This window comes from Myotis davidii, unplaced genomic scaffold (genome assembly GCF_000327345.1).
Source record: "Myotis davidii unplaced genomic scaffold, ASM32734v1 scaffold419, whole genome shotgun sequence".
Taxonomy (NCBI): domain Eukaryota; kingdom Metazoa; phylum Chordata; class Mammalia; order Chiroptera; family Vespertilionidae; genus Myotis; species Myotis davidii.
The window spans coordinates 5,411,489-5,423,374 of NW_006294998.1; the positions used below are offsets into that span (position 1 = coordinate 5,411,489).

The 11,886-nt window shown below is 48.2% G+C and overlaps 1 protein-coding gene across 1 annotated transcript in view; it reads right to left on the reverse strand.

Annotated features, from left to right (window-relative positions):
* The window catches only part of ABCC4 (ATP binding cassette subfamily C member 4), a 196,266-nt gene extending 188,553 nt beyond the window's left edge, over window positions 1-7,713 (reverse strand). The window contains exons 1-2 of the mRNA XM_015567729.1: window positions 7,607-7,713; window positions 6,708-6,828 (exon numbers count right to left, since the gene is read on the reverse strand). Coding sequence (XP_015423215.1) covers window positions 6,708-6,828; window positions 7,607-7,662 — 177 coding nt within the window. The 5' untranslated portion in view covers window positions 7,663-7,713. The remainder of the gene's footprint in view (window positions 1-6,707; window positions 6,829-7,606) is intronic.
* Between the last annotated feature and the right edge of the window lie 4,173 nt (window positions 7,714-11,886).

The following is an 11,886-nucleotide window of genomic DNA, read 5'->3' on the forward strand; positions in this document are numbered from 1 at the left end:
AAGAAAGGAATTCCCTCTACCCTTCTGAGTTCTTGGCTGAGACCCCCTGTAATAAAAGGTAAAATCACAAGAGAAAAACTAATAGAAGCTCATTAATATGCACATATCCTGTATACATGGGAGGTGCCCAGAAAAACTGAGTAATTCCAAGTCACTATCTTAAATACCATCTTCAGGTAAAGACAAAATGAGGGTTTAATAGGAAAGGCATGGTAAAATAAGGATAGAGTTGAGTTTGTTGTACAGCTTTTTCTTCATACACTTCTTCACTAAGATTTTTCTAGTGATTTAGAGCCATCACATGGAGATTTCCTTTGTAAATGTCAATGTCCATTACAGAAGGATAACTCCTAGTCTGTTTTCTGAGCTTCTCCCGTGTCAATCCTATTCTATTTTTCTGTTTTTGAATGTCCTTACAAACTTACAGGGGGGGAAACACACTGTATGAAGCAGCTGACAGAGGAGCACACAGCTACTGTCAGAAAACACACTCCTACTCTGGGCTCTCTCATCCGTGGGAGGGGGTGTGGCAGGGAAGAAAGCATCAGGACGGAATGCAAAGGGCACTCACTGGCCTAGGAATTAGAACATTTGCTTCAGAGACCAAATCGGCTACTTGCAAGTCACAGGACTCTAAGCCGTCACATGCCCTCCATGCCCTCATCGGTGAAAATGCCTGCCTTGTCTACCTAAGAGAAATCCTGGAACAACTACAGGAGCTGAGAAAGTGAAATGTGCTCGGAACCCAGCATGAGAATAAGTGTAAGCCATGACCACGTGTATCCCACACAAGTCCTGGACGGGACCTGCTCCATGCTTGGCAGCAAAGACTGGCAGAGGCTGGTTTCACAAAGGACTTGGAAGACACGCTGCTGTTCACAGGCAATCAGGGCAGAATGAGAAATCTTAACTGAAATCATTCCTACAGCCCAATTTTCCTAGATAGTAATGGCAAGTTTCACTTCTGGGCAGATTTTTATTTTAACCATTTTGAATGCAATCCTTTTAAAATAAGTCACCTACTTCCCTGACTTTTTTTTAAATATCTTTTATTGATTTCAGAGAGAAGAAGGGAGAGACAGAAACATCAATGATGAGGGAGAATCATCCATCAGCTGCCTCTTGCACGTTTCCTACTGGGGATAGAGCCGGAAACCTGGGCATGTGCCCTGACTGGGAATCGAACCGTGACCTCCTGGTTCATAGGTCGATGCTCAACCACTGAGCCACACCCGCAGGGCTACTTCCCTGATTTCTTTTTTTAAAATATATTTTATTGATTTTTTACAGAGAGGAAGGGAGAGAGATAGAGAGTTAGAAACATCCATGAGAGAGAAACATCGATCAGCTGCCTCCTGCACATCTCCCACTGGGGATGTGCCCGCAACCCAGGTACATGCCCTTGACCGGAATCGAACCTGGGACCTTTCAGTCTGCAGGCCGACGCTCTATCCACTGAGCCAATCCGGTTTTGGCTTCCCTGATTTCTTAAAATGGACTGAGAAGCATTCCCTTGTTAACGACTCGGGGTCATTGCTGTGGATATTGCCATGCTAGTGCTATGTGCCTGGAACCAGCAGGGTGTACACAGCAGGTCTGCTCTGAGGGTCTCCTGTTAGCTTTTTTGGATGCTCCCTCCATCTCTCCTTTGCTGTGTAGCTCTCAGTGGTTGCTCCTGGCCCACAATTATTTTAGCAATTTCTTCACCCGGCTTGGGCAGAGGTGAGGGACACCTGGAAGAAAGATCTGGGAAATATTAAAAAAAAAAAAAAGCCCAGTACCGCTCTCAGAGAATCAGCCCTAAGTCGAGGCATACATTCTACTCAGAGTTTTGTTTGTCTGTTTATTTCTTGTCCAGCTGCTTAGTTTCAACACGAAATGTTTGCCTTTCTACAGCCTCCTCCTAGACCAAAGATAATCGGCTACAGTGACCTCAGACAAAGGCCAGCACTTTTCCAAAGGTCATGGAATAGCCCACTCCTCCCCTCTCAGGGGAAGGGGCCTGGAGAACCCACAGCAGCTCTCTGAGGCCACGTCACAAACATACCAGCAGGCAGAGAACCTCATCTCTTCAAGAAAAGGCCCCAGGACTGGGGAGGTAGCCTTCCCCAAGTTTTGGCCCTAGAGGAGGCTTCAGGCTCCTCCGCTCTACCCTGAGGGCTCTGGATGGAAAGAGACTTGCTCCTTCCCCGTTGCAGTCTCCATGGCGGTGCACCAGGGCCCAGGAGTGCCGGGAACTCACTGGCTGTTCCCTTCTAATTGGCGCTGGCCTATCAGAACACCGCGTTCATCACCAGCCTAGTACCTGTTTCTCTGAGCATACAATCATTTCTCAATTCTGTAGGACAGAGGTTTTCACTACTTTGAAATCCCAACCTGAAAAGCCTGGCCTTGGGCCGGCGTCACCCAGCCTCCTCCCCTGGCTGCTGCCAGCGGGGCCCAGGGAAGGCCCTGCCCACGCTTTGATAATTCTCAGGCCTTGAGCTTTCTAGAAAATCCCAGGTTGAGTTTAGATCCTTCACTATCTAAAATGCAAAGACCAACAAGGAGCATAGACATAAGACCACAAAATGGGCAGCTGCTTCAAGAAATTAATCATTAAACTAACATTCACCCCAGCTAACTCAGTAACGAGTTTTAATCACTGAAAACCCCAAACAGCACTTGAAAATGATTTCTGAAATATAAACAGAGCCTTACTAGTTTCACCCTAAGAAATCATTTCCAACGTCTCCAAAACAGCAGAGTGTCAACATGCACGTCTAGGAAAACAAGAGTATTTGTGTTGGATTTCAGGCTTCTTTTGGCTGCCAGAAACAAGAAATTCAAGGTTTACTTCTAGCTGAGCTCTAATGACCCTTAGTGGCCCCTGAACTTCACTGCATCACAACGAAGAGTTCTGCCAGTTATTATCTTAAACACACAGTTCAAATGAACAGCATGCTCATCTAGGGAATCTAGGCCACTGTCTAATTTTATACCACAAACCACCCGAACGCAGCATGAACACGCAAGCACACTCCTGGGAGAAAGCCCAATACCACTTCACCTCTGATCTGTCTGCTACCAGCACTGCCCGGTGCCATCCAGCTGTCACCATGAACACCCCAAGCCCAGTGCACACCCTGCGATGTGAAAGTGTGTTCAGACATTGAGACAGAACTGCCCCCAACACTAGTGACTGATCTGGGATTCCCATCCTTGCTGAGCACATGCAAATGCACATGCACTCCTCGATTCACCAGCTCACAGCAGACAACCAGGGGCTCTTGCTGAGTAATCTGAGAAATCACAATCTGAGTCCCATCCAAGATGGCTATGTCTTGGGTCCATCTCAAGGAGCCGACCTGGAATGGAGCCTTATGAGTGTGAATGAATGTTCGAGAACTTAGGTCACCAGGGCCACAGCCACAACCGCACCCACTTGGGGATGGTAATGAGTGGAAGGTGTCTTCCTACAAGGCCCTGGTCCATCTGAGTGCACCATGCTGCTGCTGCTAGATCAACACCCTAGCCCAGTGGTCGGCAAATAGCGACTTCTGCACATGGCCATGAAGTTTCAACTGCACTGTACATGCGCGCCCGCACGTGGTATTTTGTGGAAGAGCCACACTCAAGGAGCCAAAAAGCCACATGTGGCTCGCGAGCCGCAGTTTGCCGACCACTGCCCTAGCCACTTTCAGCATCCAGGGGACCTGGCCACCCCAATTTTCAAGCCTCAGTCTGACTTCCTGCTCCAGGGAGTTTCTTTTATTTTGTTTGTTTGTTTGTCTGTTAGGGTTTGCAGAGCACCACTTTAGCACATAAAGCTTTTCTTTTATTTATATACTAGAGGCCCAGTGTACGAATTTGTGCACAGGTGGGGTCCCTTGGCCTGGCAGGCGATAGAGGATGCTTGGCATTATATGTATATAGATAGACAGATAGATAGATATAGATATAGATAAATATTATTAATACATATAGATAGATGGATTGATTGATTATTGATTTCAGAGAGGAAGGGAGAGGGACAGAGAGACAGAAACATCAATGATGAGAGAGAATCATTGATTGCTGCCTCCTGCACATCTACTGGGGATGGAGCTGGCAACCTGGGGATCAAACCATGACCTCCTGGTTCAACCATTGAGCCAAACCAGCCAGGCTCCAGGGAGTTTTTAGCATCTTACTTATCATAGCTAGGCCAAGTCCAAGATGCACATGTCTGAGATTCTGAAGACACTGGACATGGTCCTAGACATGGTCAGGCTCTAATCACAGAGTCCAAGACAGAGTCGTGGCTCTGTCCTTCATGCTTTGCGTGACCCTCAGCAAACGTGTATCTACTTGGCACTGTGTGTCCTCCTTTCTAAAACGGGGTTATAAGGATACTTTCCACCTTGTTTAGAGTTGGCCAACGGAATAAATGTAATATTACATATAAGATGCTCATAGAAGCTTAGTGTTTAGTGTTATTACTACACTTATAATACTACTCTGCCATCACCACCGCTGAGTAAGCCCTGCTGAAACCACTACTGGTACTACTATTACCACTCAATACGAACCACTGCTGCTGCTATTACTACTGAGGAGTATAGTACTATTCCTGCTGCTACTCATACTAATATTCATACTAATACTACTGAGTATGAGCCCCATGTTGGCGATGTACCAGGTGCTGGAGAAGCTGAAGACAGGCAGGTCTCAAAGGGTGGCCCCAGTTGCTGGGTTTGAACTGAGCTTGTTGTCCTGGGCAGCTGGCTCCTTGGGGTGGTATCTCTAAGCCCCAGATGGTGACTAGATCCCATCTGAGAATGAGCTTTGGGTCTCTACTGGGTCAAGAGCACCTGACTGCTGCACCTGCGTTCAGTCCCCCAATACTAGGTGTCCTGGATCTCCCAATAGTTGAGTATTATGGGGGCACAAATCCCAGCACCACAGTGGGGCCTACCCTCTCTTTCTCAAGAGGAATCCTAGCTCCTGCAGCTCTACCTCTGTGTCTACTTCTCCCAAATTCCGCCCACTAAAGACGCAAAGCTTCTCCGGCACCTGGTAGCAAAAGGAAAGTGGGGGCAGCAGAGGGAGACTGCCCCAGCATACTATCCCAAACTAGCCCGAGGCCACTCAGTCCATCCACCCACAACCAGACACGTGGTGTGGGCCACAGGCACATCCGAGGCCCCGAGGGCTCCTGGCAAGAAGAATTCATGAGAGCTCTGCTTGGGGAGGTCAGCAGTCACATTTGGTCAGGAAAAGCTACAGACACAGGCCACAGTGACACAAGCTTCGCACCTGCTTATTTCAAACTGAGACTTATTGTAACAATGTAGAAACACCATCACTGGTACACCTGTGCACAGGTCAAAGACCAGCCCAACGGGCTCTTGTACCCTCTAATACCCCCAGTTAGTCCCGCTGGTCTGCATCTCCACCCTGCTCTTCACAAGGCCACAGCGGTATCCACATGGTGGTTGGTGCCCTCTTAAAGGAGGCACTCTGCCCCATACACCTGTCCCCAACCTCTGGCACACTAGCCAACCCACATCTGTCATCAACAACTTCAGTTTCCCAGGACCACCCAGTCACCTGTACCTGTTAGCTGACAGAGTCTCTGGTTTTCTCTAATTGTGTAGGGGAGAGTTCATCTACCTAGCCACCCAATGCCCACAGTGCCCTTCACTACAGCAGAACCTTTTAAACAGGAGCTATATCTCCCACATCAAATCAGCCAACCCAACAAAACGCACTTATGACAACTCACTGCCCTCCTGCAGCTGAAACCACCCTTTCATAGCAAGTGCAACTTCTGTCTCTACTCATCGCAGGCACACGCAGGGCCACCAATGTCTTTAAGGCATGGAGAGCATGAGCTATGCAGGCATATTTTCAGCATACCTACCCAGGACAGGTAGGCTGCTGGTACTGTGCCCCCAGGCAGACAATGTCTTACTGGAGGCCCTTCAGGGCAATGGAGGTCATTGACATCATGGATTTCTGCCTTGGGTTCTCTGAAACACATCCCCTCCTACACTCTCTGAAATGCCAGGCTACCAACCAGCCATCGGCCCAATAACCAGGAATAAGAAACCAGAATGGGTGATGCACAAATTCTCCAGAATTCATGGTGATGCCGGAGCTTCTCCAGAGAGAAGGCATTGCTTTGTTTTACCCGGGCCCACTGCAAAGGTGGCAGCCTGGAGGCACGTCTGCTCCTGGGAGCTCTGACCAGCTCAGCCCAGACGCAGGGCCCCGGGTTCTATTTCCCTGGAAGGTGACAACACCTTCCAGGTGACAACACCTGTTTGGAAGAACATGGATCAGATCTGGCCTGGGCAAGGTAACAGTTATGTGTAGAGCACCTGTATAAAATGCCTCGTGGTTCTGGGCGCTGATCCCAACTGACTTCCTCCAAAACACATATTCCTGGAGGCTGTGGGATCTTCTTCCAGTCAAGGACCACTCAGTGTTTATAACATTGACTGAGCACCAACCGTATCCTAACATGGTAAGAAATGTCTTCTCTTTCCAGGGCTGCCCTTCCTCAACACTCTAATTGGTTAACAGAAAAATAGTGACCCCCTCCTCCTACGTCCAGTCATTTGAGTAATTGCCCAGCCTAACGATATCGTGTTTCCTGGACACCTTTTATCCACAGGCCTTAAACTTCTTGCCTCTCTCCCCAGTGATCCCAAAAAACGGTTCACTGCGATCAAAGCTTTTACCTCAAATAACGTAAAAAATCCCAGAATTGCATAGGATTTCCAGTAACACCTGATGATTGCTTTTGTTAAAGATGGCTCCTGTGGGACTTTCTGGGCTCTCGAAAGTTCTTCATCCCAGTACCTGCGAGGAGAAGCACAGCACGGTGAAGAGCAGCACGCCCAGCCGCAGGGCAAACCCGGGAGGTAGCAGAGTGAAAGGTAAGGGCCTCTTGTTGGGCACTTCACCCCTGTCCAATAGATGCTGTCTGCAGGGCTCCCAAAATTCGGGGTGCAGTATCTGAGGCGCCAGAACATCAGGCCTGGAGGGGAACAGCCCCAGTCTCAGGAAACAAGTTCCTGCCAGTTCTGCAGGACTACGACACCTTGAGCAGCCCAAGAGGGCAGACAGGAGTCCAGACAACTTCCTCCAGGGATACCTCCTCCCCAGACGGTTCTTGGCATTCAGGGCTCTGGCTGGGGGCTCATCTCCACTTCCACAAAGGCACAGGCACCTCCAGTTTCACCCACCTGCCAAGCAGGTTAAGCCCAGGGACAGGCTGTGGGTTAGGGAGGGCAGTGTACCCAAGCTCCAGAAGGACCCAAAGGAAGACAACACCCTGTCCAAAGTCCAAAGCATTAGACCCTAGAGCAGTGGTTCTCAACCTTCCTAATGCCACAACCCTTTAATACAGTTCCTCATGTTGTGGTGACCCCCAATTTCATTGTTACAAATTGAACATAATTAAAGCATAGTGATTAATCACAAAAACATTAAGTAATTCTATATGCGTTTTCTGATGATCTTAGGCGACCCCTGTGAAAGGATCGTTCGACCCCCAAAGGGGTCGCGACCCACAGGTTGAGAACCGCTGCCCTAGAGGCTCTCCTTCCGCACCCTTCTCCTCACTGCCTGTGCTTACCTTTGCAGCTCTTCCCCAAGTTCCTTTGAGCGATCTTGCGGAAGCACTGAATACATATCATCTTCTTCTAATCTCCGTTTGTGACCGATTTTAAACAAGGGATTTAGCCACCTGTTAAAGATGGAGAGAACAATGAATGACATCTTCCCAAAAATACACATCTGTGTCTCATCAGAATTCTACATCCATAAGTTTTGTTTTTAAAGTCTACATTTTTTTTAATATATTTTATTGATTTTTTACAGAGAGGAAGGGAGAGAGATAGAGAGTTAGAAACATCGATGAGAGAGAAACATCGATCAGCTGCCTCCTGCACATCTCCCACTGGGGATGTGCCCGCAACCCAGGTACATGCCCTTGACCAGAATCGAACCTGGGACCCCTCAGTCCGCAGACCGACGCTCTATCCACTGAGCCAAACCGGTTTCGGCTAAACTCTACATTTTAAATACACAGACATGGGGGGAGGGGGGGGCAGGGTGAGCTATCTTAGATACGTGCTTACACACCCACAAAGCCCCTGGCTCTGTCTGCCGGGAGGGCCTGGAAACAATGGCACACCAATGTCACAGAACACTCCGGGCAGGCGCCCAGGTCTCGGTTTTTTAATACCTTTCCTGCCATAAAGAAACCAAGGCTCCTTGAAGAAATGACAGGCTCCAAGGCTGGGACAGTGTAGTGTAAGCACATCACAAGCAGCTTTTTTTTTTATTGCAGCATAAGCTTTTGATTGCTGAGGCATCCACTTCAAAGACATTGGACTCAAACACATTGCCAGCTACGTGACTATAAAAACCCAGGCCACCCACCCTTGAACTTCCCTTTTTCTTGTTCACAAAACTCTGCTTGACCTAGATAAGTGATCCTTTCACTGTCGACTTGCTTTTTCCCTTCCTGCACTTCAATTACCCACTCTTATGTTTTAAATTGATCAAGAGTGAACACACAACACCCTAGGCACCCCACCCTCAATCCACTCCTCTCTCTCTTTCTGTCTCCCTCTCTCTCCCTTTTTTCTCTCTCTGTCGACTCTGCCAACCCCAAGACCTTGCTGCGTAGCCCCAGGCAGGACTTGTGAGTAAACACTTCATCTTTTTTCAAAGTTCCCTGATGATCACCGTGGAGGTGCAGCTGGCAACCTGAAGAACCACAAGGGCTGGTCCAGCTTCAACACTGGCTCCTCAGGGAAAATGTCTGTGAGGAGTGCCCCAAGCATTCCTAGCAACGGTATCACTACCCAGTGATCAGACCAACACAAAACAGGCAGAGAAAGTACAAGACGGTCCTGAAACATCCTACACCATAAGACAAGGAAAAGCTCAAAGAAATCATGAGGGTATGTCCAAAGGACAGAGGAGCCAGCCTGAAGGGCTCTCACTAGGCAAACCTGGGACACACTGAGCATCACGATGAATAAATGGATCATAAACTTTTACATAACGAGAGTCCACCAATCCTTACTTTCTGTAAATGCGAGAGAAGGGAAAGTGCTTGCATTCTCAAATGCAAATATATGTTGAAGGAACAATGGATTTAGAAATAAATGATCAATGGGAGCCCTAGCCGGTGCTCAGTGGTTAGAGCAGCCGTGGACAAACTACGGTCCGCTTGAAATGAATAAAACTAAAAGAAAAAAAGACCGTACCCTTTTATGTAATGATGGTTACTTTGAATTTATATTAGTTCATACAAACACTCCATCCATGCTTTTGTTCCGGCCCTACGGTCCAGTTTAAGAACCCATTGTGGCCCTCGAGTCAAAAAGTTTACCCACCCCTGGGTTAGAGTGTTGGCCCACAGATTGAAGGGTCCTGAGTTCAATTCTAGTCAAGGGCATTTACTTTGGTTGCAGGTTCCTCGGCGCTGGTGGGGGTGCATGCAGGAGGCAATCAATCGATGTGTCTCTCTCACATCGATGTTTCTCTCTGTCTCTCCCTCTCCCTTCCACTCTCTCTAAAAATTAATGGAAAAAATATCCTCAGGTGAGAATTAACAAAACGAAAAAAAAGGAGAAAAGAAATGATGAATGGGAATTAAAACCAATGAAAGTTTGATGTGGAAGAGAATATTCACATAATCTCAAATTACTTTTATAATTAAAAGGAAAAAACAGTAACTTTACAGGGCCTGTAAGAAAAACCCTATTCAAATAAAATGCCATTGTCCATGATGCATTATTTAAGGGATAATCATTAAGATGCAAAGCTAGCTCAAAGGTTAGCACCATTTTACTGATTTTGCCAGGGTAAGGAGACTTCTGACACCGGACAACAACCATGGAAGCAGAGATCATGTTTACCTCCTTTACTGCTTTATCCCCAGCACGGCACTGGGGACAGAGCAGGTGCTCAAGAACTGCCTGGTGAACAAATGAACATCTGTGAATCACTGCGGAAGCCGGAAGACAAACTGAGCTCCAGATTTTGCTGGCCCTGGAACAGGAACCGGAAGAGTGGCTTCTAGTCCCAGCAATGACACTGAGAACCCAGGGTTCCCAGAGCCTTGGCCGTCTCCCTCTCCCCCGCCTTCATTTCTACAAGGTCGAGATTTTGGACCTCCATGACTTTTTGCCAGTCATTTCACATCGCTAGGTTTCAATTTCCTCCCAATGCAAAAGTATAAATCGGTGAGCTTTACCACTAAACAGGCTTGAAATGTGCTGGGCCACTTACTCTACAGTTGTGCCCTTCGGCAAGTGCTCAGGCAGTTAGCACTGGAATTTACCCAGATGGTGACCGCTGGTCCTGAACGGCCCTCTTTAAAATTCTGCTTGCCCGGGAGAAGATGCTCAGCATCACTCATCATCAGGGAAATGCAGATCAAAACCACAGGGAGATACCACCTCTCACCCATTAGAATGGAGAAGTGTAGGCACGGACGTGGAGACACTGGAAGCCTTGCACAATGCCAGCGGGAATGTGAAATGGTGCAGACACAAAAGGACCGACGCTGTGAGATACCACTTACATGAGGTACTTGGGGGAGTCAAATTCAGAGAGACAGAAAGTAGGAGAGTGACCAGGAAGGAAGGGAGGGAAGTGAGGAGTCAGTGTTCAATAAAATACTAATGCAAGATGAAAAGAACTGTGGAGATTGGTTGTACAACAATGTGGATGTACTTAAACACTACTGAACTGTACACTTCAATGGCTAACATAATAAATTCTATGTTATGTGCATTTTAACAAATTTTCTTTTAATTGTAATGTGTAAAAACAAAATACAGCTCGAGGTGGAAATCCTGCTAAGAATCTAGGACTTTGCCACTTCCTGTGTGTGTGACCTCAAAGTAGCCTTATAATTTACTAGAGGCCCGGTGCATGAGAATTCATGCACTGGAGGGGGTCCCTCAGCCCAGGCTGCCCCCTCTCACAGTCTGGGAGCCCTCAGGGGAGGGAGGCCACCCAGTGATCCTGGGAAGGCAACGCCCCCATCACACCTCTGCTGCTGCCACTGCCGGCAGTGCAAGCTTTGGCCAGCCCTGGTTACCTGAGCCTCGGGCGCCTTGGGCAGCTGGGCAGCTGGGCAGCTGCCATCCGAGGCTTACTTGGGCCTCAGGCCAGTCCTAGGCGGCTGGCGGGCTGAGGGGACTGGGAGACTCCGGAGGCAGGCGCACAGAGCAGCCGGACCCACCGGACCCGCATGGGGGAAAGCCCGGCCGTGCTGCAAACCTGCTGCCCTGGAGGGGCTGAGAGGACTGGGCATCACCATTTTGTGGCTGTGGGCACTGCCATCTTTAAGGGCATGGCAGTCAATTAGCATATTCCCTCCTTATTGGCTATGGGCACCACCATCTTTTGTGAGGGCATGACAGTCATTTAGCATATTCCCTCCTTATTGGCTGTGGGCACCACCATCTTTTGTGAGGGCATGACAGTCATTTAGCATATCCCCTCCTTATGGGCTATGGGCACCACCATCTTTGTGAGGGTATGAAAATCAATTAGTATATTCCCTCTTTATTAGATAGGCTTAGTATTGGCCTCCAGCAAATGGGAAGGACCCCTGGACACAGCACCTCCCTCAGCCACTGAGAGATCAACTGGAGCTACTTTGAAAACTTAGAAAATCCCACCAACAGCCATTACCATGATAGAACTTTTTTTAAAAATTAAATCTTTATTGTTCAGATTATTACAGTTGTTCCTCTTTTTTCCCCTCATAGCTCCCCTCCACCCGATTCCCACCCCACCCTCTTCCCTTGCCCCCATCGCCCCCACTGTCCTCATCCATAGGTGTACGATTTTTGTCAGACTCTTCCCGCACCCCCCCCACTCCTT